Source organism: Pagrus major, chromosome 18, assembly GCF_040436345.1.
Source record: "Pagrus major chromosome 18, Pma_NU_1.0".
NCBI classification, from domain to species: domain Eukaryota; kingdom Metazoa; phylum Chordata; class Actinopteri; order Spariformes; family Sparidae; genus Pagrus; species Pagrus major.
The window spans coordinates 36,376,322-36,403,718 of NC_133232.1; the positions used below are offsets into that span (position 1 = coordinate 36,376,322).

General features: G+C 42.5%; 1 protein-coding gene across 6 annotated transcripts in view; it reads left to right on the forward strand.

Moving 5' to 3' along the window:
* rapgef2b (Rap guanine nucleotide exchange factor 2b) overlaps positions 1-27,397 on the forward strand; it is a 121,928-nt gene that overhangs the window by 76,725 nt on the left and 17,806 nt on the right. For 5 of the 6 annotated variants that reach the window (XM_073486382.1, XM_073486386.1, XM_073486384.1 and 2 more), the window contains exons 7-14: positions 15,313-15,444; positions 20,634-20,811; positions 23,564-23,700; positions 24,497-24,655; positions 26,102-26,254; positions 26,339-26,503; positions 26,763-26,870; positions 26,958-27,161. In XM_073486382.1, the coding sequence (XP_073342483.1) occupies positions 15,313-15,444; positions 20,634-20,811; positions 23,564-23,700; positions 24,497-24,655; positions 26,102-26,254; positions 26,339-26,503; positions 26,763-26,870; positions 26,958-27,161 (1,236 nt within the window). The remainder of the gene's footprint in view (positions 1-15,312; positions 15,445-20,633; positions 20,812-23,563; positions 23,701-24,496; positions 24,656-26,101; positions 26,255-26,338; positions 26,504-26,762; positions 26,871-26,957; positions 27,162-27,397) is intronic. The other variant, XM_073486387.1, reaches the window with a different exon arrangement.

The window sequence follows — 27,397 nt, forward strand, 5'->3', positions numbered from 1 at the left end:
CTGTTTTATCGAGGCTGCTGTTTCTCTCTGCCTCTTGTCTGATGGATTTCATCCTGTTTGGTCATTTTTAGAGGCATTGCAAATCATACAACAGTGTAGTGCTTTTAAAATAGGATATTCTAAGTGTGCTGATGTCAATTAGTAAAAAAAAGAAAACCATATTTTCATCATCATCACGATTTGAACACATGCGATAAACACACTGCAAGAGACTGCCTGAAACGCAATGCATAAGTGCCATGCATTCACAGTCAGCATGCGACCATTTGACCTATCAGATGGATAGCTCCCAGCTATGCTCCTATTAATTGGTGGCAGTTTGGAGGCGACTGCAAGGTTAGCTAGCAAAGATGGCTGAGGAAGGAGAGAAGAACTAATATGGGACAATATTTATTTAGGCCGATCGCAAGTTGTAGATTTTCCTCATATCATGCAGGTCCAATGTTAATCTGTCCTTCGCTCCACCACGTCGGTCCAGACTGAAATATCTCAAAAACTATTGGCTGGATTGTCATAATTTGTGCAGATATTCTTGTTCACCATGAGGTTGACGTTTGTCGTCATGGGTGAAATATTTCTTTTAATAGATGCATTGCCATGAAAATTGCTCCAGATATTCTTGTCCCCCTCATGTTAAATCCCAGAAACTTTGGTGATCGTTTAACTTTTTATATGGCACCATCTTTGGGTGAAATATTATTTGTCAGTTGCTTTGTTTTATGGCCAAATACCTGCAAAACAAATGGCTGTTTACCAAGTATTAGCCTGCTGACATGCTAAACTATAGTAAAACTATACCTGCTGAACACCAGCATGCTAGCATTGTCATTTTAAGAAGCATGTTAACATTTAGCTCAAAACACTGCTGTGCCTAAGTTCAGCCTCAAAGACTCTTTTTTTAGTTTAACACGTGCATCTGACACTTTAAAGTTAAAGATTGTCTTTGCCTTTTCTTTCCATCTCTTTCTGATACAGAATGAATGGGAACCGGAACATTTCGAAACACGCCGTCTGTAGCTGACTGACACACCACCACTTCAGTCCACCCACTCATTGCAAAGTTAAAGACTTCCAGTTCATAACCTTCCACAGTTAGTCTTTAACCCGATCTGGAAATGTCAAGCCACTGATCAACTTTTCACTCGCTTCCCAACAATCTTACTTTGACACTTATTCTCCACGAGCATCTCTTTTCATTCTCTTCTTTTGATTTATGCACCTTGTAGCAGGTGCTGGGGCACGACAGATGTTTTGCCCTTGTGAACCTACAAGTGTAATCTCTTAAACGTGCCTGGCTGCCTGCATGTCTGCCAAATTATTTTCAGAGCAGCGTGCAGGTGACAACAGCTTGATGAATGAAATAATCCCTCGGGCCGCAGCGGCTATGAAAATGTAGTCTCTTCATTAGATCACCTTTCTGGTTCTAACAATGCTATTTAGAGCCGTCGTAATGGGACAGACGTCGAGGATTAATGCACCGAGCTGGCAGTCAGCAGGGCTGTGTTTTCTCTACATGAGGCGTTCAGTTGGCTTGGAAACAAAGTCAGTGAACAAGGATAGACACAGATCAATAAATCAGAGTACGTTGGGTTTGATGCTGAGTGTGTGTCCATGAGAAGTCGTGTCCTGTTGAAGTCTTATTGAGCAAGATACTGAAAACCTGCTCGCTCGCTCCAACTCAGGATGTAGGAACTGAAGTTTCTTCTTCTGGTGATGATTTTGTTTCTTTAGATGTCTGCTGGTCGATCCTGTGTTTTCCTGCTTCTGGTCTCCTCCTAGTTTGAGTCAAGTCCCCAGTGTTTTTAGAAAATGATTGAGCTTTTAAAAAACATGTCACATTTGTAACCAGTGTATCACGACTTACATCTTAAGAGGTGCTACAGAAAGGAAAAAAGAAGTCTGGAGTATTCAAAGATGGACGAGCCCAATGCTAGTTGTGGTCTTTCATAGGATTTGTTGGTGTATGAAAACAGTCACACCAAACTCCATTCAGGAACTGTTTGAGTTCAGGATAAATCCAAAGCATTTCTCCAGCCTGTGTATGTTCTGCTACCACATCACTGAACCCAACCTCCAGTCTCTTGCTTCTAAGCAGGTTTAGATGAGAGGGCACACGGAGGTCTCAAAACAAAGAGTTTTGGATGAGGAACTGAAACACTGGATGAGGAACTGAGTCTCAGACATTCAGTCCAGATGTCAAAGCTCTTTGGCTTGTTTACGTTTTTTGGATGGTTGTGAGTATGTGGCTGACTGTAACTGTAATTGAGTGAATGATAAAAGTGTTATTCACATGCTTTACTCTGCTGAAGGACTGTTTTTCCTCTGCTCTGTTCTGCTTTTTAATGCTGAAAAAATGCAGAAGTATGTCATGTTGCTCTGCTGGTTGTTTGCTCTGCCAAATGCTTGAAATGCAAACTGCTGTCTGTATGTATTGTCCTGTTTATGAACATGAATTGCAAAGAGCGGAAGTTAAAGAAGGTGGATGGTGGATGCTGCCATGTTTTTCTGCTGCTCGTTTGTGTGTGTGTGTCATGTGTGTGTGCACGGGTGTGTCATCCAGCAGCGTAATGAGGTTTTTATGGCTCTAATGCTACACACCAGCAAGCAAAACACCATCACATGGCCGACCCTATAAATGCACGCCGGGTTCACAGACTGTTTACAAATGGCAGATGAGACAGGCACCGCCCCCCCGACCCTCCACCTCATGCATTTAGCACGCTCTGCAATTGAGCACGAGTGCATTATTGTTATTCTCAAGTGGCGTTTTTCACGTCACTGTCACAACCCTCTAAGATCGATGCTCCCCTGCCTCTCTCCCGTTACATTTAGCTTCTGATTAGTCAGTAAAAAAAAGATTAATTGGCTTGTTGGTTCCTAGAAAGCTTTAAACGAAGTGGGGGTTGGGCAGAAAGGACTGATATTCCCCAGACACGACCCCGTTGCCGCGGTGATGTAATGATGCCCCGGTCGTCTCCCCCTCGGCGATTGTTGGAGTCGTTAATGATCGGGCTGCACAGCGAAGCACCTGAGCTTTTTTGTTGTTGTGATACATTACATCATGGCTCGGGGCAGGAGAGGTGATGTCATACCGGGTCTCCAGCCTCCCTCCCCCCTCACCTCCTCCTCCCACTCACCTCCCCCCACCCACCTCCCCCACCATTACTTTGACTGGAGCAGCTCCAAAACCAGCGAGTAGTACGCTGCTTTACAGGCATTGTCTGAGGCAGAGCAGCCAAAACAAAAAGCTCCAGCCTCAACTGTCTGCACACACAAAACTATTTATCTGTCTAATGTGTAATTGGTTTTATTAGAAACTGTTTTTATATTTGAAGTCTGTGCATGTGAGTGATTCTCAATTTTTGGCACAATTTAGACCTGATCATCATTTGAGAAGCTCAGATTTAGCATCACGGTTCCTGCAACTGACTATTATTTTCATTGTCGATTGATTTTTGAGTTATTGTTTAATCTGTAAAATGTTTTTCAAAAACAACAAACGAACAAAGAAAACAACAACAAAAACATCCCAGTTCTCATGTCTAAGGGTGACATCGTCAGATATCTTGTGTCTGGCCAACCGTCCATCCAAACACAAAAATACACAACAAACAATAAAATCTTCTTTTTTTTTTTTTTTTTATCTGGAAGCTCATCTTGGCTACTTTTAGCTCACTAACTAATGTAACCAATCATCAGAATTGCTGTTTAGTGTCCTATAATCCTTGAGATAAACGTACGAGTAGCTTCTGTGATAAAATGATGGTTTAGTTGTTCATATTTCTTCATATGCAAAGTATTGCAGGCAGTTGTAAACAGTTGTATTAAAGAGTTGCCTTCATCTGTCTCTTTATTTTTTGAAACATCAAAATGACAAGAAAATAACAGTAATGGAACAAGATGACAGAAAATGATTGACATTGTCAAAATTGTAGAAAAATGATGTGACAACAAAACGAAAAGCAACAAAAGAAAATCATATCTACTTTTTGAGGTGTGATGCTTCTTGTTGATGTGCTGCTTCATCTGCTATAAATCGTAGATGGAGTGTAAATTATGACAGCTGTCGTTGATAGGAAGTCCTTTGTGTCTTGGTTGTGAACTGAATTGCTTATTATATTTTGTGTGATGTGGATATGAGCTGCAGCAGGTCTGGTGTTTATTGTCTTGGCTGGCCTTTAAACGCTTCATTGTTCCCTGTGTCCTTCTGTCATCTGAAGTGCCGTCCTCACGTCTCTCCGTCAGGAGACCTTCATATACGGGACATTTCATGTATCCAATATCGGAGTCTCCAGAGACGTTGCCTGCCAGCTGAACACAGTTATTGTAGTTTTTATTTCGTTTAAGATTTTTGTTTTCAATTCAGTTTGGTTGCAGTTAGTTGTTTTTGTTTTACTATAATATGGGGGTGAGATTTCAGAAGTTCAGAAAAGGTATTACATAACACACAACGCTTTTTAAAGGCATTTGTCTTAAAGTCATGCAGAGACCCCAGTCTCAACTAGCATGGCACTCAATAGAGCGCATACCTCCGCCAGGGCCCGAATCCAATATCAAATAAAACATATTTAGATCCAGATTTTTATTTGGATCTGGATCAGATTTTACTTATTCATAGATACCAGCCACCTAAATATGCCCGTTTCTTTTCATCATGATCCATGAATTATTCCCCGAGAAACCAGCCAACCAACAAATGGACCAAGGTGAAAACATAACCTCTCAGCGGAGGTAATAATCAAACGCACGAGGCCTTCTCATGCTTGTTGTGTTGAAAGTGTTTGACCAAAGTGACGACATTTCCTCAAATGTTCACTATTTTTTTTTTTAGTTTATTTTTTAAAGATAGTTCTTGATCTTCTCTATCGTCTAGTTTTTGTTTTTATTTCAGTTCAAATGCTTTTTTCACACCTAGAGCTCAGTTGAGCTTTAGTGAACTATAATAACCTTGCTTAACACACACACACACACACACACACGCTTCATACACACATATTTTCCCTCCTTCTGTGTCTGCAGCGTTGTTTATCTGTCGGTGATGCTGCTGCTCATTGTAGTACAGCTGAGTGAAGGTGAAGTGGCGGTCTACTGCCACTTCTTCTGCCTCTTCTCCTTTACACACACACACACACACACACACACACACACACACACACACCCTCTCCTCTCCCTCCTCCATTTCGCCATGTCTAGCTGCTTCCGTCGCCACAGCAACTGAAAGCCCTGGAGGGTGATGGGTGGGGGGGGCTGGGTGGTGGATGGGTTGGAGGCTGAGGGGGGCTCGTGCTCACCCAGTTGCCATGGCTATTCCAGCTGAGCGACAGTGACAGAGTGACATCATTGCTGCCAGTGTGTGTGTGTGTGTGTGTGTGTGTGTGTGTGTGTGTGTGTGTGTGTGTGTGTGTGTGTTTGCTGCCCACTCTTCTTCTCCTCCATCTTCCAGCTCCATCTCCCTCTTCCTTTTTCGAGATGTGATGCCACTCTGTCTCTTTTTCTTTTTGTGTCTCTACCTCTTTTTACTCTCTCCCTCAAGAGGAAGTGCTGCTGTCTCCGTCTCCGTCTCCGTCTCCCCGCCCAGGAAATGGCTTTCCTTCATCCCGTTACTATGCCAACCGGCTCCAGCCGAGGTCTTGTGCCGAAGTGAGCGTGATAATGGCATTACTCCCACCGTGCTCCTCGCCTCCCTCCACGCCTTCTATCATCCACCCATCTATCTACCTTTCTCTTCCTCCCACCACTCCACTGTGCATCAGCATCCTTCTCCTCCGCCCGAGCCCCTCCAGAGGAGCACAGCCATATAGTGGCTGCTCTTACAGCATCACTGTCTGGCAGGGAGGAGGTCCTTACCCCCCTCCTCCTCCTCCTCCACCACCACCACCACCACCACCACCACCACCCCCCTCCCCTCCTCCACCCCTGACACACATACACACATCCCCCCTGCTCCCCGTTACAAACACACCGCTGGGTTTAACGTACAGTACCTCGGCGGAGGCTGGAGGCGTCTCGGTCTTCAAATAATCTAATGGTGCATAAAGGCGTTTATGTGTGCGTGTGTAGCTTCACTGGAGGGAGGGGAGACGGAGAGATAGAGAGGGGAGGCGGAGGGAGCAAACGTGAGTGAAAGTGTTGTCAGCCATTTTTTCTCATCTTTCTTTTTTTCCCCTGTTTTCTGCTTTATTATCGGCGCGCCGCTGCGCTCCGGCTGGAGATGTGATAGTCAAGTGCGCGCAGAAGAGAAGAGAAGAAGAAGAAGCCGGCTCGGATAAAAAAAAAAAAAAGGGATATTTTTTTCCTCCACCTCCTCTGTGGGTTTTGAGATATTTCTGTGGGAAGCAGCGGGGAGGCTGGTGTTGGTGTTGGGAGAGTGTAATCAGGCGAAGGAGCAGCGGATACTCCCAAACCTGACAAGCCGCCGCCTCCTTCCAGAGAGACGGCGCAGCCGAGGGAGGGGAGAGGGCTCGGATGAAGATGGGGGTCTCCGCGGTGGCATAGAGCAGGTCCGGGATGTTAGATTTTAGCCCGGAGAACATTTTTTCATTATGAAACCATTAGCAGCATCAGACAGCAATGGAGTCCCGAGCCAGCAAGATAAAACCCCGGTAAGTAGCCTATCGACGTGCAGCGTTTTCTCTCCATCTTTCTTTTTTTTATGACCCACTAGATATGATTACCGCGCCTGTAATGGATGTGCATCGGATTTCTATCGAGCCTCGACAAGATGAATGAACGCAGGGCAGGCCAAGGACGCGACAGACGCCCGGACACAGGCTGCTTCTCGCCCCGCGAGCCTCCGATGTGTGTCAGTGTGTTGTACTAGAAGCGGCCGCCATGTGCTTGCTGTCACTCAGGCGCGCAGACACACGCACACCATGGACTGTATCGATCTCATAGGCCTCGCATGATCGCTGCTTATACAGATATTTCATTAGAAGTGAAAACAAATGATCCACCGGGTCGATGCGTGACCGGTAATAAAGGCGCACGCACGTCCAGCGGTGCAGATGTTTGCGTGTTTAACGACCGACGTCTCTGCCCTCATTATGTTTTACGACAGTACTTGATCGTAGGTGTCTGTGAAATTAGCAGCCAGATGTCATTTGCATCGGAGGAGACGCACACTGAGTACAAGCGATAGATCAGGGTGGTTGGATGGGAGGTGATGTCATGCGTGCAGAGACGGAGCTGCCCTGAATTCACTCACCCCACCTTTTAACCTCGAGGAGCTGTTACAGTACGAGCACAGAGCGACTGAATCCACCCTGTAAATGAGTGTAGTGGGTATTTGAAGGTGTTTTCGCCTCTCGGTGAGCACCAGCTGAAGCTCCAGCCTGACCCTCCGGTGCTGCTGCTGCTGGTGGCGCTGTCCGTGGTGCTGGAGGCAGCCGGCAGCTCCAGCAGCTCCAGCAGCTCCGGCAGCTCCAGCAGCTCCAGCAGCTCCAGCAGCAGACACCCGGAGGAGGAGGAGCAGGAGGAGGAGGAGGAGGAGGCCTGAGCTGATCTGCACTTGAACGGTAAACGGATTGATCGGCTGTCAGCGCCGATGGCATCACTCACACACCGGGACCACACACACACACACACTCACACAGAGGCAGGGCTGTAAATCATCTTGATGGACGTTTCCTGGGTCGCGGAGCAGGATGCCGAACGAAAAATCACCGTAATATTCCTATAATAGTCATAGATGTGACATTGTTGATGACATATCTCATCCGCCTTCTCTGGCAGCTTGTGCAGCTTCAGTCAGGGAGGCCTGAGCCACAGACACCTCCATCTGACAGGAGTTTCTTCATCCACAACTGTAGTATTGCTTATTTTAACATCTGTTATGAATACGTGTTGACTAAGTTTGCATTTTCTAAAATTGGTTCATACAAATGCAATGTGTTTTATACTATATCTTAAGTGTGGATAGTACTGATTTCTGTAACAGTCGGTCATATTAGAGGCAATTCAGTGCTCAACTGTAATTGTTGAATAATCCTCTGAGCATTTCCTTGATTAATCAATTAGTTGTTTCATCTGTAATATCTCAGAAAAGGGTGAAAAATGTCAAGATGACGTTCTTGCCGACCTAAAAATATTGAGTTTATTGTCATAGAGGAGTAAAGAAAACAGAATATTCACTTTTAAGAAGCTAGAATCAGAGATTTTTTACCTTTTTTCTTGAGAAAATGACACAAATTGATCAATTGTTTATTAAAAGACCATTAATTGCTGCAGCGCTGATGTTGATGCTGAATATACCTTGATTTCAGCACTATTAGCATGCTAATATGATATGACTGACCATTGATTTGACTGGTTTTCAAGGAATTTAGCAAAAACATTCAGCCAAGTGATTAGTAGCCACTTGACACACTTAAAATATCCTTAATGTTAATCACAGGGTTGTTGGTTACGTTGACGTGGAAAGGGAGGTAGCTAGCTGTCAACTAGCACTTCCTTCTAATTCAAGAATCGTTATTGGCAGGAAAGAATAGTTTCCACAGCCAAAACATGATGGAAGCTCAACACACTCATGTTCGACTAAATGAGAGAGAACAAGTCAGCAACTGTACAACGAGAAAAATTAGTGCAATCATTTAAAATTGGCTCGTTTTACAAGTGTCTGTATCTCAGCATGTGGAAATTAGCTTCATAATCAGCAGTCAGGGTAGAACGGAGGACAATTTGGTTTGTTTTTTATTTTGGCACTGATTTTTCAAATTAATTGTTTTCTCTCTAGATTTCATCTCTTCTCTCTTCTTTCTCTATCCTCTCTCCCCTTCGTTCGATTTTCGTTGTCTTGTGTTTTTAGCATACAAAGGAAGCCTTGTGTAAATATTCATTTAGCCCCAGCAGGAAACCCACCGAGGGTACAGTCAATAACGGCCACCAGATCTTATTACAGTAATGACATCACCGCAGTCGGCTCATGACCATTGGCTGCTATATGTGTAATTCCCTAATTACTTATCTTTCCCCTGGAGACCTGTGATTTCCATTCACATAGCTGCGTTTTATCTTTACTGCAATGAGGCACGTGTTGACTTACACCATCACAATACCATTCATGTCGATTTATGAGGTTGTGATGGAGGTTTATGGCTTTATCTCTTGGCGATAGCTTGGCCATGAATACTGTCTCCTTATCTTTATAGAATTGATGTTTATGTAGTGAAGCGCAGCTCCCAGATGTGTTAGCCTTGCTGGGCTTGGATAAAAAAATCAGATACAGTACAACTAATATAGCCTGTTATAACCTGACATTGTGTCCCTCATATCCTTTGTAATCGTGTTAACAACAGGCAGTAATATAAAGAAACCTGACAACAAACATACTTTCTAAGATTTATTGATATTTTTCATCCACAAACAAACCAAAGCAGCAACAGTGATTGTAAAAGCAGTGTAGTGGACTGAGTTCCTCACTGTAGCTAATCATCTCCTCTTGTCTAACTGCTGGCTTGTTTGGTACTGACCGATGGAGCTGTGACCAGGGAGGGGAAAGCCCAGAGAGCATATCAGGCCCCTTTAATCGGACACCCTGCAGAAAGGGTTTTAATCTCTTGATCCGCGAGGCTCAGGAAAGCGAGAAGCAGCCACCATGGTCAAGGGAAACTCTTGGATGTGTCTGCTGTCTCTTAGCCTTCCAAAATTGGCAGTGCTCCATTTTTTTTAACATGCAGACAAAGTTAAAACCACATGTGAAATGTTTAAAGGAGCCGCGCAAAGCTTCAGGCGCTTTTAGCTGCTTGGAAAATCATTTTGTTGTTGTTCTTTGCTCCATAATTTAAACCTATTAAACCAACAATTTGGATTTGACTCTTTTCAGCAGAAGTATGAGGCTGTTTCTGAGATGTGTATTGCTTTGTGCACCGTGGAGGATTGTGTTCATTACAGCTTGGCCACCCACAATATTGGACATCTAGTGTAGTAGCACAGATTCACCCCCAGCATCTAAAGGCGGTAAAGAGATTGAGAGCCAGCCAGCGCTTCCACCCAGGGCTTCCACCCAGCAATCTAGGTCATTAGGTCTACAGTGTAATTTAAGGAGCGCCACATCTGCTCACATGTAGGCAGAACTGGGTGTTGTGGCTCGAGCATTAGAGCGATGCTTAATCCTCCTGTGACAGCTGATTGTACGTATTTTCGGCTCGCGGTTCGGCAGAGCTCACTTCATTTGTTTGCAAGGGAGCATTGAATTCGGAGCGAAGGAGTGCAGAGACCTATTTAAGGTAGGAGAATAATCACGAGAGAATAATGCCGCGGTTGGTGTTGTGCGTATAGATTTTAGCTGGTTCAGACTCTGCACATCGATCGCTGTTAACAGTTCACTGTACATGTTCTGCCGTGTCGTCGTGCCACTGATTGAAAAAAGCTTAATGAGTGCGTGTCATTATTGTTGTACTGGCATCCATCTTGGCCCAGTCTCTTGCATGCCATTGGGCCGAAGAGGTCAATGGACCACATGCTTATAGACTGAATGGACCGTGGCTTATTGACCAACAGACGGATGACCTAAATGAGTGGAGAGAAAGGATTAAGTGTTTATTATCCTCTCCCTTTATCCGTTGTTCCTGCCCTGCCCTTTATCTCTCCCTCTTTCCGGGGGGAGGGACCTCTGGTTTTTGGGGGTTTGTCCGGAGGAGGTGGGACCTTTTCTAGCTCGCTGTGGAAACCAGTGGGGATATTATTATTGACATGTGGACCAGTTCAGTGCCTGGTTGCAAGGCCGTATTGACAAACTCCACATGACCAGTCAAGTACTCTAAATAATGAGAATATTCAATTATTTGCCCTCTGAGCTCTTTAATTTATTGAATTTACTGGAATATGTTAACAATTTAGGCATCTACTTGACATCCGTTTTTGTATACAGTATTTCTTTTTAATTTTAAAGTGTATTCTTCTCTATCCTTCAAGTATAAGGCTGGTGATATTCTGTGTTTGTTATTTTCCCATGTAAAGACCAGTGAGAATGTTTTAGTCCTTCTCTCGACTGTTCCCGACTTCCCTTCAGTGTTTGTGGCTCTCAGCCCCAAGTCCATTAATGTCTACTGTAGGGATTAATGTTGTAAAACAGGTCACAAATATATACTTTCACTTCTTAAAAAAGGCCAAATAATGTCCAAAAATAAAATGTTACTCAAACAGAAGTAATCTGCAGTTGTTGAGGGTTATTTTTAGCCACAGATTAATGATCTTTTGCTGCTCCTTTGAGTATTAACTGCAGCAGGATGGTGTATTTGTGACAGAGCCGTGGTTATTGTTGGCAGGAACATGTCACAGTGCAAAAGTTAAGCTCATTCGGGCTTCATCAGGCTTCAGTTAGACAGATAAGACTTGATTTTAGGATCAATTCATTGTCGGATTTGAATCTTGGAATTGTTGATTAATGAGAAAAATATAGAATATCGACAATATCCTTTAATATCAAGATGTTTTATAGTTAATGTTACTTTAGTACTTTGACTACAGGTTGTTTTTGTTACATGGACGATATTCAACCCAGCAGAAATCATTATGACTTGATATTAAGATTTAACTGTTTACATGGATACTAAAAAGTTGATGCTGTTGTTTTGTACATTAATCGTCCCTGTCACTCTCTGAAACTCATCCACGTCCTCTGCTGTTGCCTCCACGTGGGGCTAAAACACCTGAATCCTTCTGATTCAGGCGGTCACATGACGTATTTCTATTCTGATGTGGCTATTATTCAGATAATTAGTGGAAAATTAGGGTCCTTGTAAATGCAGCTCGTGTTTAATGTCCAGCTGGAAGTAATATTTCCTTTATAACAATAAACTTGAAGTTTGATTGAAGCCTCAAAGCCACAACAGTCTTACGACAGATGTCCAGTGATAAATATAAATGGTCGTAGCTCCAACGTAACTTCACTTCTGAGGTTTATATGACATCAGTGATATACGGCACCATAATCTCCTCTGGTCCTGAAAGTCATCAGCAGGATACGTGATGAGGCTTCATCACAGCGGCTCTGAACAGACAAAGGGATTCGTCACACTAACACAATAATGTCCAGCCTGTAATAATAATGTGGAAATCAGCTGGAGGCGTCCAGAGTGAAGTGGATGGGAAATAGCAGCCTGAGGGGGGTTAGTGACTGACTGGGCCCTCTGGTCGACCATTTTAGTTAGTGCAGCCAGCCAGATAATTAAACGTGATGGCAATCTTTGACACAGTGTAGTCACATCACACCTCAGTGCCACAGGAGCTCGACTGTCTGGCTCTCAGACTCTTGTCACCGAGGTGCTCTGTGACGAGATATCTTATTTTCTCATTTTCTTCCAACAATCAGCTCAGAAAGGTCTCCAATATCTTGCCACACCTTCTGCCAAATCAATTCAGTGCCACAGCACCTTCAAGCCCTTCAGTCTTATTGTGGCCCGGTCTCAAAGGGCAAACCATGAATATTGAGAAGCATTTTAGTCACAACTACTTTTCCAGTATTTCACAGTGATAATTCTGGCGGCGACACACTTTCCCCCACATTTCAAAAACTCTTTAATTAAGCCGTAATGCAGATGAGTGCTTCAGAGGCTGTGACGACAGGCGTTTTCGTAGACTACATTCAAGAGATGACGGCTCAAACCCATTTAGTTGCAAATGAACCTCCCAAGATGTATTTCTACCCAATCTATTCCATTTGTCATCCAAGTGCAACTTCATAGTATTGCCTCTGCAAAAATTATTTGAGGCAGTGTAGTTATTTACAGCCCAAAGTGCATTTTGACACCGACACCCAGACTGCTTCAGAGCTGATTTTTTAACTTTAACAGCTCACACGAGAAGAGATGAAAGTCTGGCTGCACAATCTGTAAAATGTCACACCTGCACCAGATCGACTGGAGCACAGTTTGTCATTTTTCCATGAAATGTATAGTCTGGTCTTTATTTACTGGCTCTTATCAAAGCTGGGTTCAAAGTTTTAACTGTCAAGAAGAAATATTCAAAATCACTGTATATTAATAAATTCTTGTTTACTTTCCACATCTGGCATCATACACATGTAAAAAACAAACCGTAAACTGACTCTCTAGATGTTTAGATTCAGCTCTGATACCATCTGATGAATGAAGCAACCCAGTTAAATCAGCCACATTTGACTTTTAGGTGTAAAAATGTAATATTGATGATCTTCCACAGCCAGAAGTGGAGTTGAAAGCGGCTCAGAGCGGTCTCCCTGCTGAGTATCAAATATATATTGGTAAATAAAACATTTTGCCATGAAATATTCACGTCTGTAGACCCCGTGAACCAGTTTACGCAGTTGTATTAAATTCATAATTCAGCCCTCTGGCATTCTAGTCAGATATGATGAGATTCATACGAAAAAATGCTCGATATTGTGCACATTTAGAATAATATATAAAACGTCTGATGAAATAGATTGTAAGCCTTAACATTTGTTAAACATTTACAGATGGTTGATGTGTTTTAAGTAAAAGGCTTGAGATAGCAAATGACTTAATTCACCTCATGATTATTTTCATTATTGACTCACCTGCTTATCATTTTCTTAGTAAAATGATCATTTTGTCTATAAAATTTCAGAAAACATTGACAAATGCCCTGTTTTACTTTCCAGAGCTGAAGTTGTCACAGGATTAGTTTTTTGTTCTGATTAAAAGTCTGAAGGCCCAAAATATTCATTTATAATGATAGAAAATGTCGGATGTGCTCACTCACAGGTGCAAATATTTGCCAGTTTTGCTTAAAAAGTGACACAAACCATTAATCGATTATCAGGTATCGTAGTTGCAGATACATTTTCTGTTGGTCAAAGAATCGCTTTAGCTCAAAAAGGTATAAGACACTTTACTTTTCACTGTACAATAACATGGTAAAAACAGTAAATGAGGTAGTTGCAGATATATTTTAGATAAATATGAAGAGGTAGGTTCTCCATCTATATATTTATAAAATAAATGCACTTGGATGAGGCAGGTCGTAGCGTCCAGTGTTATATTACAACTTACAAAAGTAACGTGTTACAGTAATATATTACTTTTAGCAGGAACAGAGTAATATAACACGTTTCTAATAGAACCGAGGGAATATTTAATTCAGATTCGCTGGCATGGTGACCAAAACAGATGGTGGTGACTCCTACCATGGGTATGGCGCAACAAATGATATACTTAGAAGGCTTTTACACCTGGCAGGTGGATTGTGACAGTAATATATACATGTAGATAAAGATACAGCACATCCTTCAGTAAACCTCAGAATCTGTTGCTGCACTAACAGCTGTATTTGTTTGTGTTTTATTCATCTGCCTCCTAAAATGTCAGCAGGGGGTTTCTGATGTGTTTTACATTTCAGGGTCATCTCCACAGAGAAGTGGGTTGGCTCATTTGCGATATGGCTAATTACAGCACTGCGTTCTCGTACTTTATACAGTATGAATTACTCAGAGGGGTTTCCCCCCATTACTGCCTGGTGTTCATTTAGGTTATGCGTGTTGCGTGCTTTAATGAGGGAGTTTCCTTGATGTATGCAGAGTTTCTTCTTGTTAGTTTGCTCAGTTCCCAAAAAAGAAGCTCCAGTGCTGATTTCAGGAGCTGTAAAAAATGATGTGACTAAAGATTATAAACTATGAAAGTCTGGGGTTCATGAGACCTGTTTGACTTTCTGATAAATGACAGCAGGTGCAGTTAAACTGGCACGTAGAGGAAGGAGACTCTTTTATTCAGTCCTACGTTCTGTTAAATTTGATATATATGTATTTGACTAATTCTGTGGAAGTCGGATGATTTAATTAACACCTCCTTTTTTCTGCCTTTCCCTTGCTTTGATAAGAAATTATGTGTAAAGTTGAGTTCTTGCAGTGGGACTAATTAATATCTTTTGTTCTGTTAACATTGTATTATCACAGCTGTGAAATAAAGATAATCCCTAGTATTCATGAGTAGAATTGAATTTATGAGTGTTTTTAGGCTACTTTCCAATTAAAATTAACGGGGCAACTTTTTTTGTAGTTCGTGTGTAAGTCACACAAAAAAAACCAATATTTTCTTACAGCAGCCACTGTTCAGTTCATCAAATATTTTGCTTAACCAACAGTATTAAGGGCAATGATTCCTGTGTCCACTTTAAAATAGGAAAAGAAAGAAATACAGCAACATCCAAGTTGTCTTGACGCTTTATTTTCGGACACACTGCAGGGCTACATGCTGCTGTTGTGTGTTTCCACATGGCTGGCAGTCAGCATGAGTGTTAGCGTGAGTGAACCAGTGGTGGCGGCTGAGCTGGCTGATACTGACCATCTGTGTGTATGTCGTGTGTGTGTATGTGCAGCTCCCCGCAGACTTCAGCAGACTTCACCTGGCCGACGGCTTGCACCCACAGGTGACCCACGTCTCCTCCAGCCACTCAGGATGTAGTATCACCAGCGACTCTGGAAGCAGCAGCCTGTCAGACATTTACCAGGTAAGGACGCCCCCCACTGGAGCTGGATCCCCAGTTTGGACTCCACCTGGAAAGTTCTGTAGGTGTGACGTTTGTCAACTAGAAGATCGAGTCATAAAGTTGGTTATATATGATTAAACCTCCCCAAGTCTAGCTACCTTCCCAAGTCTAGCTAGGTCTAGCTCGTCGTTCATTAGCTAATTTTATTCAATTTCACTTTAACCATGAAAATATGCTGCTTAAAGAAAATGTTCAGCACTTTGGCAAACGCACCGATTCACTTTCTTGCCGAGAGTTACTGAGTCTGTACAGTACCACAGAGGTACTACCAGCGAACAGTTAGCTTAGCTTAGCTTAGCCTAGCTTAGTTGAAACTTTACACAGGACAGTTTTTGTACAAGTGAAACAAGCAATATATGTTTATTTTCCAGTTTTAATAGGAGATTTTGTTTCCTTTGGACCGAGCTGTTTCCAGTCTTTTTGCTAATATGAAGCTAAGCTAACCAGCTGCTGCCTTCATATTTACTTTATTCACCACAGAAGTGGGATCAATCTTCTCAGTCTTCTCGCAGCAACAATGCAAAGGAAGCGTACTGTAATTCCCAAAAATGTCAATTTATTCCTTCCTTTTCTTCAGTCCTGGTCCTCGGGACCCTCCTGCGCTGCATGTTTACTTGCTCCAACACACCTGATTCGAATGATCAGCTCGTCATCGAGCTCTGCTGAAGCCTGATCACGACCCATTCATTTGAATCAGATGTGTTGGAGCAGGGAAACCACCCAAGCCCATCCACAACATAACATCCATAGAGGGTTAGTAGAATACAGCTGTTGATAAAAATAAGGGGATTATATATTTATTTTTTTTTACACACTGGACTTGGATCGGTACTCGGTATCGGTCAATATCGGTATCGGAAAAGTTGATATTGGTTACGGTTCCCTACATGAGATGTAGTACTTAAAAAGACGTGTTAACTGTATAGTGTTAAATCAGCTGTTAGCTAATGCTTCTTACCCAATCTACATGGATCCGGGTCCAGGCCATATTGTTCCAAAACGATGAAGCTCTCCTTGGTGAAATGACAAATGTACCTCAGGGACACCAGGTTAGTCTTGTTATGTAGGACAAGAGAATTTGGGAAAGACTGTAAAAGCTTGGCAGACAAATGAGCTATAAGACACTAATAGGACACTGTCACTGCTCAGCGGGGGACGAGCAGACAGGCCGGCGGCAGCGAGCAGGTGGTCCAGCCTACATCCTGACTCCAGCTCTCTGCCTCTCATCACCTCAAAGAAAAATACAGAGCTCCTGGGGAGCAGTGACGTACAATCTCGAGTGATAACGAGCTCTATGAGCATTTTTAATGCTAAAACATTACAAAGACGAGCATGTTTTTGTGGTTAGAGTGTGACTAAGGTAATAAATAAGTAACACTGAAGAAAGAATAAAGGGGAATTTTAAAATTTTTCCATCAACCTTTACCTCCAGAGGTAAATAAAACACGATTCAGCTCAAAAGAACACACACACACAAAATCTCGTGACTGTGGACTTGACCCAAACCCTGCAACTAATCCTCTTAACACAGAGCACCCACCCTATTGGCTCCTAATACTGTCACCTGCTGTGTGCCTATTTGTGTGTGTGTATGTTTGTTTGCGTGTGCGTGCTTGTGACAATGCTCCGGGGCATCAGTCGGACTCACTTTGTGTCGTACGGACCTCTTCTTGGCGTGTGTTTGTGTGCTGCCGTGGCATTAGTTCAAACTGTTTGAATACAGCTTTATAATTGCGTGTGAGGCCTGTATGAGCGTGTGTTGTGTATGTTAGGCCATGCTGTGGCTGGCTGGGGCAGGTTGAACAGGCTCTACTGTCCCCAATCTGTGATCCTGGTCTTAGAGCCATCTGCTAGCAGCTCTCTTGATTTCTCTCTGAAACACACTGTCCTGTTTTCTCTGCCTTGTCTCCTCTAACAGCTTGTAATCTACCTGTAGCAGCAGCTGCTGTCTGTGAGCGCTGAATCTGCTCAGACACGTCGCTTTAACTTGCTTTGTCTCAGTCTCAGTGTCACGTGATCAAACTTGTCTGCTCAGCTCACTGGTGATCTACTTACTGTACGTGCGTGTGTGCGTGTGTGCGTGCATGCGTGTGTGTGTGTGTGTGTGTGTACGTGTGTGTGTGCGTGTGTGTGCTACATCTGGATTACCTGTTGGAAGTTTCTGTTGTATGAAAGTATGAAAGCTGTTTTTCTGGTGCACTTTTCTTCACAGTCCCACGTGAACGCTGAGCTGAAACAATACGTTGATTGATATGAACAATAATCTTTAACTATTTTGATAATCTTTTAATCGTTTGAGTCCTTTTTGTAGAATAATGCCAAACATACCCCAAATTTGAGGATTTGTTGTTTTTCTTTGTGTTTTATGATTGTGAACTGGATATTTTAGGGCTTTGGACTGTTAGTTGGATGAAACAATGTCATTTTTGTCTCTGGAATATTGTCGGAGGCATATTTCAGCAGTTTTGACATTTTATAGACCAAAGGATTAATCAAATAATTGAGAAAATAATCACTTGATCATTTGATAATGAAGAAAAGCCGTAGTTACAGCCCTGTTTCAATTCAACCACAGTTTTCGAGCAGCAGTTCCCACTTTCATATCAACCATGCGTGTAACTGTTTGCATATTTATGTCTTTGGGTTGTGATCAGTTTAAATGAACAAAATGTTTTTCAAAGTTTCATTTGAATAAGTTTTAGAGGCCTGAAGAAGTAAAATCATCCAATAATTGGCACGAACGTCTGAACAGAAAATTCTCTAAAATTATTTAGCAGAAATATTTCTTATTTCCCTCTCGTCTTAATCATCTTCTGACTTCTCAGATTTATCTTAACACTGCTCGGGGTACCAGCGCACCACCCCTTTAACAAGGATTAAGTGGAAGTTGTTAAATAAAGTCGATAAGTTGTCTTTTACTTTTATCAGCCGGTCTGCAGGGTTTCTGATCACGAGCCCTCCCTCCCTTACGTTCAGTCCACTCACAATCAGCACACATAATTAAAATGTTTAAGCATTAAAAATGGAGGAAAGGATTAAAATCCATCTCTTACTATCCCAGGGTACCCGCCACAAGTCCCCAAACTGTTTGTTTTACGCAACATTACTTTTTTATCGTTAGCTAAAGTCGCACCCTGCAGGTTTAGACTCAATAATGTGGTGCAGTAGATCACCAGCGGTGCTTCTGGTCTTCACTTGGGGAGTTTTTAAATAAGCAGATACCTTCCTGTGGTCTCTTTACACTTGAGACCACAGGAAGTTGATGGCACAAGTAAATAAAGTGTTGATTTTTTTCAGCATTTTCAAGAATTGCAGAGCAGGTAGAGGTACAGATGTGTGATGGTCCACCCTGCAGCTGTGATCTCTCTCACTGCCTCCTGCGGCCTCTACAATTGAAGCACCCCGTGAAGAGTCCGCATCACTCTCACGTCAGCGGCAACATGGCACACTGTTTTGTTATGAATAAATCATGAAATTGGTCCTTCAGAAGGACTTTGAAAGCATTGATCCAAGAATAGCCCTGATGAAATATTAACAGCACCTGACTTGCCCACTGACTCTTAATGCTTACTGCACATTTATGGATTTTTGATGCATAGATGACACGAAAACGAGCGTGCGCACGAATACAAAGGCAGACAGGCAGCCGGTATTTACATACAGCAGGCTGGCTCTCAGATGTTTTTACAACCTGTTACAATAAAATAAAGTCACTGAGGCATCCATGAAGGAATATGCATCCTTACACAGATTTATGTCCTGTGTTCCTTGAGATATTTACTGCTGATTACAAGTGTGGTGTTCCTGTGTAGTGCAGTGTCCTCAGTCCATCTGTAGATAATGAGCAATGAATATTCAGCTGTCTGTGGTTTTAGGACAAAAGGTGTCCAGGGAATGCTGTTAAAATTTATGGAAGAAGTCCTTGTTTTTGATTTATTTAATTTGGAGATAAGATGTGCTGCTCTCTCCACTGTCAAAAGGACTCATACAACCAGATAATCTGCCCCGCCCACCAGGGTGTGTGCACTGGTGACGCCCAAATGGCCACTCAGACACAGGCCTGAATCATTAATGAGCCTTTTGCACATGGCGTTTAAGCAGAAATGACATAGGGTTTCAGTGAGAGACCAGGCACGGGGACTCTGAAAAATTAAAAGCAGGCTGACAGTCTGGGAGGTGAAGATGCGTCTCGCTCTGGGATTTTGTGGACAATTTGCAAAGGCGACCTTTTCTTCTCTTTCTGTTAAGAAGGTTGGGCTTCATATCGAGGTAAGAAGGTGTTTTTGTGTGGTGAGGGTGGAGGAAGCGGATGCTTTTAGTCCCGCTTTGGTTTGTGAGAAGGTTTCATGTTTGTGAGCATGAACCAGCAGGCGATATGGCCCCTCTGTCATTTACAGATTCTTTGATGATAGCAGAGGAACTCCATTAGTATCACTCCTGCACAAGTAATTTCATTACTTTTGCTCTTCATCTCGATTCATTTTTCCCAGCTCCGCTCGTATTTCATCTTCGTGCTTTCAAAGAACAGGATCTGGCTGCGAGGCAGGCGGTGGAGTTTGAGGAGGGGGAGGAGAGGAAAGTTGAGAGTTAATTAGCTTGTTACTATGCATAGCAGACTGTTTGGTATGCAGTGTTGACGCCTGTCTTTCTCATACTGTACTGAATACCTCTAATCTATTTCATGAAATGGGTCAAATGTGTATAACAGTTTTACAGAGGCTCCTTTTTTATGTTGCTTGTGGTTGGGAACGCACTGTGTCGCAGCTGATGTTTGTACTATAAAATGATCTCAGCAGTGTGTGTATGTGATGCGACCAGCACCCCTGTATGCTCAGTATGCTGATTTTTACACTGGCTGTTTGCAAATGAGTTTACTCTGTCTGAGTTTTGACAGCTGAACACGAGTTTGGTCACTTGCTTGGTCAGCAACTGCCAACAATTTATTCGCTTTTCAGGAATGTAGCTGACAACCCAAAGTATTGTTTGTAATGAGCAGGTAGGTAGACATAGATGGACACACTGGTCCATCTGGACTGTGTGGTCATGCTGTTTGCCAACTGCTGGCGTTGGATGGAGACACCAGATCCCTCACCTTGTTGAGCTCTAAACGCAGATAACTGACTCATTTCTCACCTGTGTATTTATTCCAGGCCACAGAAAACGAACCAGGCGACATGGACCTGAGCGGCTTGCCAGAGACCGCCGTCGACTCGGAGGAGGATGACGATGAGGAGGACATCGAGCGAGCGTCGGACCCCCTCATGAGCCGGGACATTGTGCGGGACTGTCTGGAGAAGGACCCCATGGACAGAACTGACGATGACATAGGTGAGAGACCAGTCAGGGGCTGTATTGTGCTCTAACAAACTGTGAATGTGGAATAGTGTTTGTGTCTCAGTACAGTTTATGAATCACACTATTGTAAACGCAGTGTTAACTTTTAAAAATACCCCGTCTATTTCTGTGCACGCCTTACAGTCGCATCTTTGCTAGACTTCTTTAGAGAACGGTCTGTTTTCAAAGATATCGGTGAAAAACACAAGCAGCGTTGTTCCCGGCTGAGACTGTACTTCCTGCCCCAATTTTAGAATAATTTTAGTGCTGTATGAAAGCCACACCCTCCTTTCTTATTTAAATCGGTCACAATAAATTTACATTCGTCTGAAGCCTTCCCTCTCTCGTTTACGATGTAGCTTTCGAGTAATTCTCAAAGCCACACCAGGCTCGCGGTATCATATCCCTTAAAGCTATGACTCAACTCCAATGATAATGATAGGCATGTTTAAAAAAACAAGTACACACTCTCTCAGAGCTTAGCTACAGATGTGGACTGGGGGAGGATGATGCTCTGGATGCAGAGAGCGAGTGCCAACCGTTCTCCCCCTCCCCCCTCTTGGCTGATTCCCCCCGCGGTACACCCCTCCCTCCGCCGGCAGGCTTTTCTAGGTCACTCCGGCACATCCTCTCGCCTCACCTCTCCCAGCACATTAAACTTTCAGTGCTTCCGCAGCTTCACACACAACGCTGTTGCCATGCCAAGCACAGGTCAGCCAGAACGCCAGACTGCTGCTGCTGCTGCTGGCCGGCCAGGAGGGGAGAGCGGGTTGGTAGATGTGGAGAGAGAGGAGCTCAGTGTAGCTGCAGAATGTCTTGGATTGTACACAGTGTTTCCCTCAGTGACACACCCAGTCCAATACAACCAGTGTTAAACCCGTTCACCTAGATAATAAAACGATATAAGCCCTTATGTACCACTAGCCATCTTAGGTTTTAAAATATCCTGCTCTGAAATATCATGCAAAGTCATAACAGTTTGGAAAAAGCTTAGTTTTCACTGTTATATTTTCAAGGTTTTCAAGGTCAGAAATACGCTTGATTTCAGTTTAGGGCTGGATGATATATCGATATTATAACATTATCAGAATTTGAGATTAAATGATTTTGGATATTGTTATATCGTGATATGACATAAGTGTTGTCTCTTCCTAGTTGTAAAGGCTTTATTACAGTAAAGTGATGTCGTGTTCTGAACAGACTGTTCTAATACTTGTTTTTACCCAGTTATTCAGTCATTATATCCACATTACTGATGATGTTTTATCAATAAGCTCATTGTGTTAATATTTTAGTCATCCTAAAATATATTTTTGAGGAGATTTCAAAGCATGGAGATATGAGATATTTATCATGATAAAGCCTAAAAACATTACAATGTGATTTTAAGGCCATATCGTCCAGCTCTAATTTGAAAACTGCTCGATTATCAACGTGTGTCAACGTGTTTCATCAACACAATCTCTCTCGTAAACCAAATATCTTTAATGTTCTTATCCCATCATCTTATTAGTTTGTCTCCTGGTGTCTCACACCAGACTAACCCTGGATTAGCATTGAATAATTAGGATCAAAACATGTGATCAACGTTAATATAAACAGCTGGTAAAATGAACACAGTGACAAAGTAAAGTACAATGATTTCTTTGGGTATAAAGGATTTCTCTGACTTCATTTTATCAAAGTTGCATTTTAGATGCGATGATAAAAGGCTTCTAGGGTCTGGAATATTTTGGTTTAAGTACCTTGAAAGTGCTTCATGAACAACCTCAGTGCAAAGCAGGTGAAAATAATTGTGTATGTGCTGCTTAAAACAACGAGAAATGACATTTGATAAAAAAAGAACAGCGACTTGTCTTCACAAAAACAACATCCTGGATGCTCTGCTTGATCCACAGACCTTACTGACAGTTTTCACTAGACTTTCTACTGAAGAAATCGTCCCTTGAAAAAGTGCTCACAGTGAAGTCTGTGGATTATCTAGAGTAACATGAAACTTGTCTCTGAAAGGCAGGTTGCTTTGCTGTTGTTCAGATGTCATGTAGCAGCAGCAACAGAAAATGAAATGCAAGTAACAGTGTTCTAGAAATTGTGTTTGTCAGCAGAAATGGTAGCTCTAGCTTTAGGATTCACTGAATTTCTTTATTATATATGAGAGTAAACGGTTTATATTTGAGTTTTGAGCTGTTGGTCAAATAAAACAGGTGGGAAGTAACGAGGAGACAATCACTGCTTGCAGCCCTAATGTGATTTTTAAATGCTTTTGGCCATACAAAGAAACTGACATGCAACAAAGCCAGAAAATATGTTTCCTGGGTTAGATTTTGTTTTGTCATTTTGTCTAACTCATCCTTTAAACGTGATCATACCTGACAGAGCAGGAAATACAATTTTGGATTCAGCGTCTGTGATTAAGTTCTTTATCTCACACTGAGGTCATTGAGGTCAAGTGTCAGCAGTTATTCTTGGCTCACCTTGATCGTTTATATCAATGCTATTGATATTTGGCTTTATGTTCTCCTGATAATGATTCCTCTGTTGGCTATTCACTGTGGTGACGATCCGTTCTGATGCTCAGCCTGCAGCTCGTGCCTTCTTGGCTGGAAGCGAGGGCACTGCAGGCCTGCCAAGAGCAGCGCTGCCTTGTCCTCTTTCTCTCCTCTGGGTGTCAAGACGCTGGGTGTTTGCTCTTTTTTTCTAAACCTCCTCCACTTCCTCCGCTGTCTCTCCTCTTTCCCTCTCACAGAGCAATTACTGGAGTTCATGCATCAACTGCCAGCATTTGCCAACATGACCATGTCAGTGAGGAGGGAACTCTGCGCCGTCATGGTTTTCGCTGTGGTCGAACGCGCCGGCACCATCGTTCTCAATGATGGAGAGGAGGTGTGTTATTCATGCACACATCAGCCCTGTCTTGTGACCTGCCTTTAATTCTCTCTCTATGTGTGTGTGTGTGTGTGTGTGTGTGTGTGTGTGTGTGTGTGTGTCGAGAGAGCTGAACCTTCACACCAATGAATCTTTCTTCTTCCATTTGATGTTTTTTTCTGCTCTATTAAACCTGAATGGCGGACAGCCCTTATCAGCAAGCCTTTCTAGGATCCCTTAGGCAACTAAAGCAGGCATCACTTATTCTTTGCGTCTCTGGTGAAGACACGACACGAGTTTCAGTGAAGACAATTTGCTCGGTTTTTGCCGTGATGCACTCAAACAGTGAAGAGCAGACATTGCCTCGAAGGCCGGGACACTTTAGTAAATGTGCGGTCGTGGAGAATTCAGGGTTCACTGAGCGTATTGTTGCTGTTGGGGAAAAATATGTGAAACTCAAATGTCTGCTTTTCAGGAATTCTTAAAAACATCCTTGTTGCTTCAAAAGGATAAAATATATGCTTTTTCAACTTTGAGTTTATTGCAACATATCCTATTTAGCTCTAATAATCCACTTGTATAGCTGTATCCCTCTGAGGAAAGTAAAACAACCATCTGTTAGTGCAGCAGTTCCCTTGCAGTGTCTGCATATGCTTCTTTTGATAAATAACTTTGACTCATTAAGAGACACCAGCTGCTGGGAATATTACTTGACTAAACTGTGATCTACAAAAGTTATTGTTGTTGTAGTGTTTCAAGTGTTTCCTTTTCTTCTTTCACATCTAACTGCTCTAATCGTGTGTTTTGACTCCAGCTGGACTCGTGGTCGGTGATCCTGAACGGTTCGGTGGAGGTGACGTACCCCGACAGCCGGACAGAGATCCTGTGCATGGGGAACAGTTTTGGGGTCTCACCAACAATGGAGAAGGAATACATGAAGGGCGTCATGAAGACCAAGGTGGACGACTGCCAGGTAGGATTTGGTTGTAAATTACTGATGTGCGTGATTAGACCACTAGTTGATGACTCTTCGGCAGTGTTGCTGCCGAGGAACAATTTTTGGGGTGCCTGACTCTGTATTTATTTTGTTTTTCCTACTCTGTTCTAGAGTCATCATGTATTTTAGGTTTCAGAGGTTTTTTTTTTGTTATTATTTAAAAAGATGTACTTGGATATTTTAGACTTCCATATGAATTTTTGTCTACATCCGACGTTTCCTCAGCAAGTTACAGTCATTTCTTATAATATTATTGTGTGATACCACTGAAAAGCTGAGAAACTCCACTTTACATGAGCTTTTAAAACATATTAGTGGCTCAAAAGAAATGAAACATTTTGGAAAAATATCTATTTTTTATCTGCTTTCGCCTGTCTGGATGTTTGAGGGTTAACTGTCACATCTGTGATGTAATGTACACAATATTTTGTGGGACAATATTTAACCTTATAGATCAAATTGTGCTCGATTTTGATCGAAATGAACATTTTCATAGTTAAAGACTAGTCAGTTGGTCCAAGTCTAAGCTTCTGTTTAAATGTCAGCGCAATTACCCGTTCAGAACCTCCCTATGTTCCTAAATGTTCCTGCCTGGGTACCAGTGGGTTAAGGGTCCATTTCATCTGCATCTCAGTGTGAAGAGCAGAGCACAGTAATGTTGGGTATTAAATCCCACTGTGACCCACTCCCACTGTTTGCACTCATGAAGTACAAACTTGCTTCGTGCTGCAGCATCCACTTAAATGTAAGAAACAAGCATTTTTGAAAGAGAATAGGTCAGCTCATGTGAAGATCACACTATTTAGATCATGTGTTTGATCAGAGTAAAGTACCGAACAGAGAAAGTAAAGTCACTGAAATGTTTTCAGTCTTTTAATCATCGTGAGCTGAGCGTCAGGCTCAGTGGCTGGGATGAGAAAATCTTTGCTTCTAATCAGTAAAAAACCTTTTTCATAATTTATCACGGGGGATAGTAGTTTGGGTGCGATGCAGAGTTTCTTTCTAGTCGGTTGTTATCAGCTGTATTGATTCAACTTTGAATTAAGATGCTCCAGTTCCAGAAATATCATACATGTTTAAAGATCCCTTCCAGACATGATGTGAGAGTGTGTGTATATATATATATATATATATATATATATATATATATATATATATATATATATATATAGATAGATATAGATATATAACGCTGCACTTTGACTAGTAAAATCTTTCTGATGTGGTTTTTTCCACAAAAAAGTTCTATGATCTTGTTAAAATCCTAAAAATGACATGTATGTCATCTCCCTCATTAAATGATCCTGACTCTATGTTTCAGTTCAGCAGTGTAACTACCTCACAAGAGATGCTTTCTTCTTAGCAGGATAAACAAAAGTATTAAATCTCTCTCTAATCCTTGTTTTACGCCGTCTTGTCCAGTTTGTGTGTATAGCCCAGCAGGACTACTGCTGCATCCTCAACCAGGTGGAGAAGAACATGCAGAAGGTCGAGGAGGAAGGGGAGATCGTTATGGTGAAGGAACACCGTGAACTGGACCGCACCGGCACCAGGAAAGGACACATCGTCATCAAGGTGACCAATCAACTTTTTTAAACCCAAAAACAAAATGAATATAAACGTATTCTAAACCAATAACCACGTTACTTAAAACCTCAGGGCACATCGGAGCGTCTCACCATGCACCTGGTGGAGGAACACTCAGTGGTGGACCCCACCTACATCGAGGACTTCCTGTTGACCTACAGGACCTTCCTCTCCAGCCCAATGGTCGTGGGCAAGAAGCTCCTGGAGTGGTTCCACGACCCCAGTCTCAGGGACAAGGTACGTGAGCAGGACCACCGTATACCTGCATTAGCTCAGGAAATAATTCAAATATTAATCAGAGACAGAGACAAGAAAATGGAGGCTGCATAATGCAATTACACACAAGTGAATGCATAATGACTCTCTAACACACTTCAGCAGAGGGTTTCTGTGAGCCCATAGACGTTTTTAGGTCAGGACGTAAACTACATAATGCACACTCCCAGTCAACCAGTAAACTGTGTGTTGACCTGTGCTGATCATGTGATTGCTCCAGGTTACACGGGTAGTCTTGCTGTGGGTAAACAATCACTTCAATGACTTTGAGGGTGACCCTGCCATGACTCACTTTCTGGAAGAGTTCGAAAACAATCTGGAGAAAGAAGTAAGTGTAACAGCTACATAGAGCGCAAGCATACAAAAATGTATTTACTGCACTTTTCCTCATATCTGTGTTGTGATTTCTCTCCAGAAAATGTGTGGGCACCTCAGACTGTTAAATATAGCGTGCGCTGCTAAAGCCAAGCCGCGGCTGGTGACACTGACCAAGCCGTCCAGGGACTCTCCTCTGGCCTTCAGCCTTCTCGGAGGTCAGGAGAAAGGTTTCCGCATCTTCATCGATGCTGTTGAGGCAGGGAGCAAGGCAGCAGAAGTCGGCCTTAAGCGTGGAGATCAGGTAAGATATCTGTGGGGATAATTTCAGAACAGGCTCATTAATGAAACAAGTCTTTTCAAGTCCTTTTCTTTTAAAAAATCTTGTAGTGACCAAAGTTACATCAGTACAATAAATACACTCAACATCGACTGGACAGTGCAACATCATGACGTTACGGCTGCAACTAACCATTATTTCATTGTCGATTAATCTGCCGATGGTCGTCTTGATTAATCGATCAGTTGTTTGGTCCATTA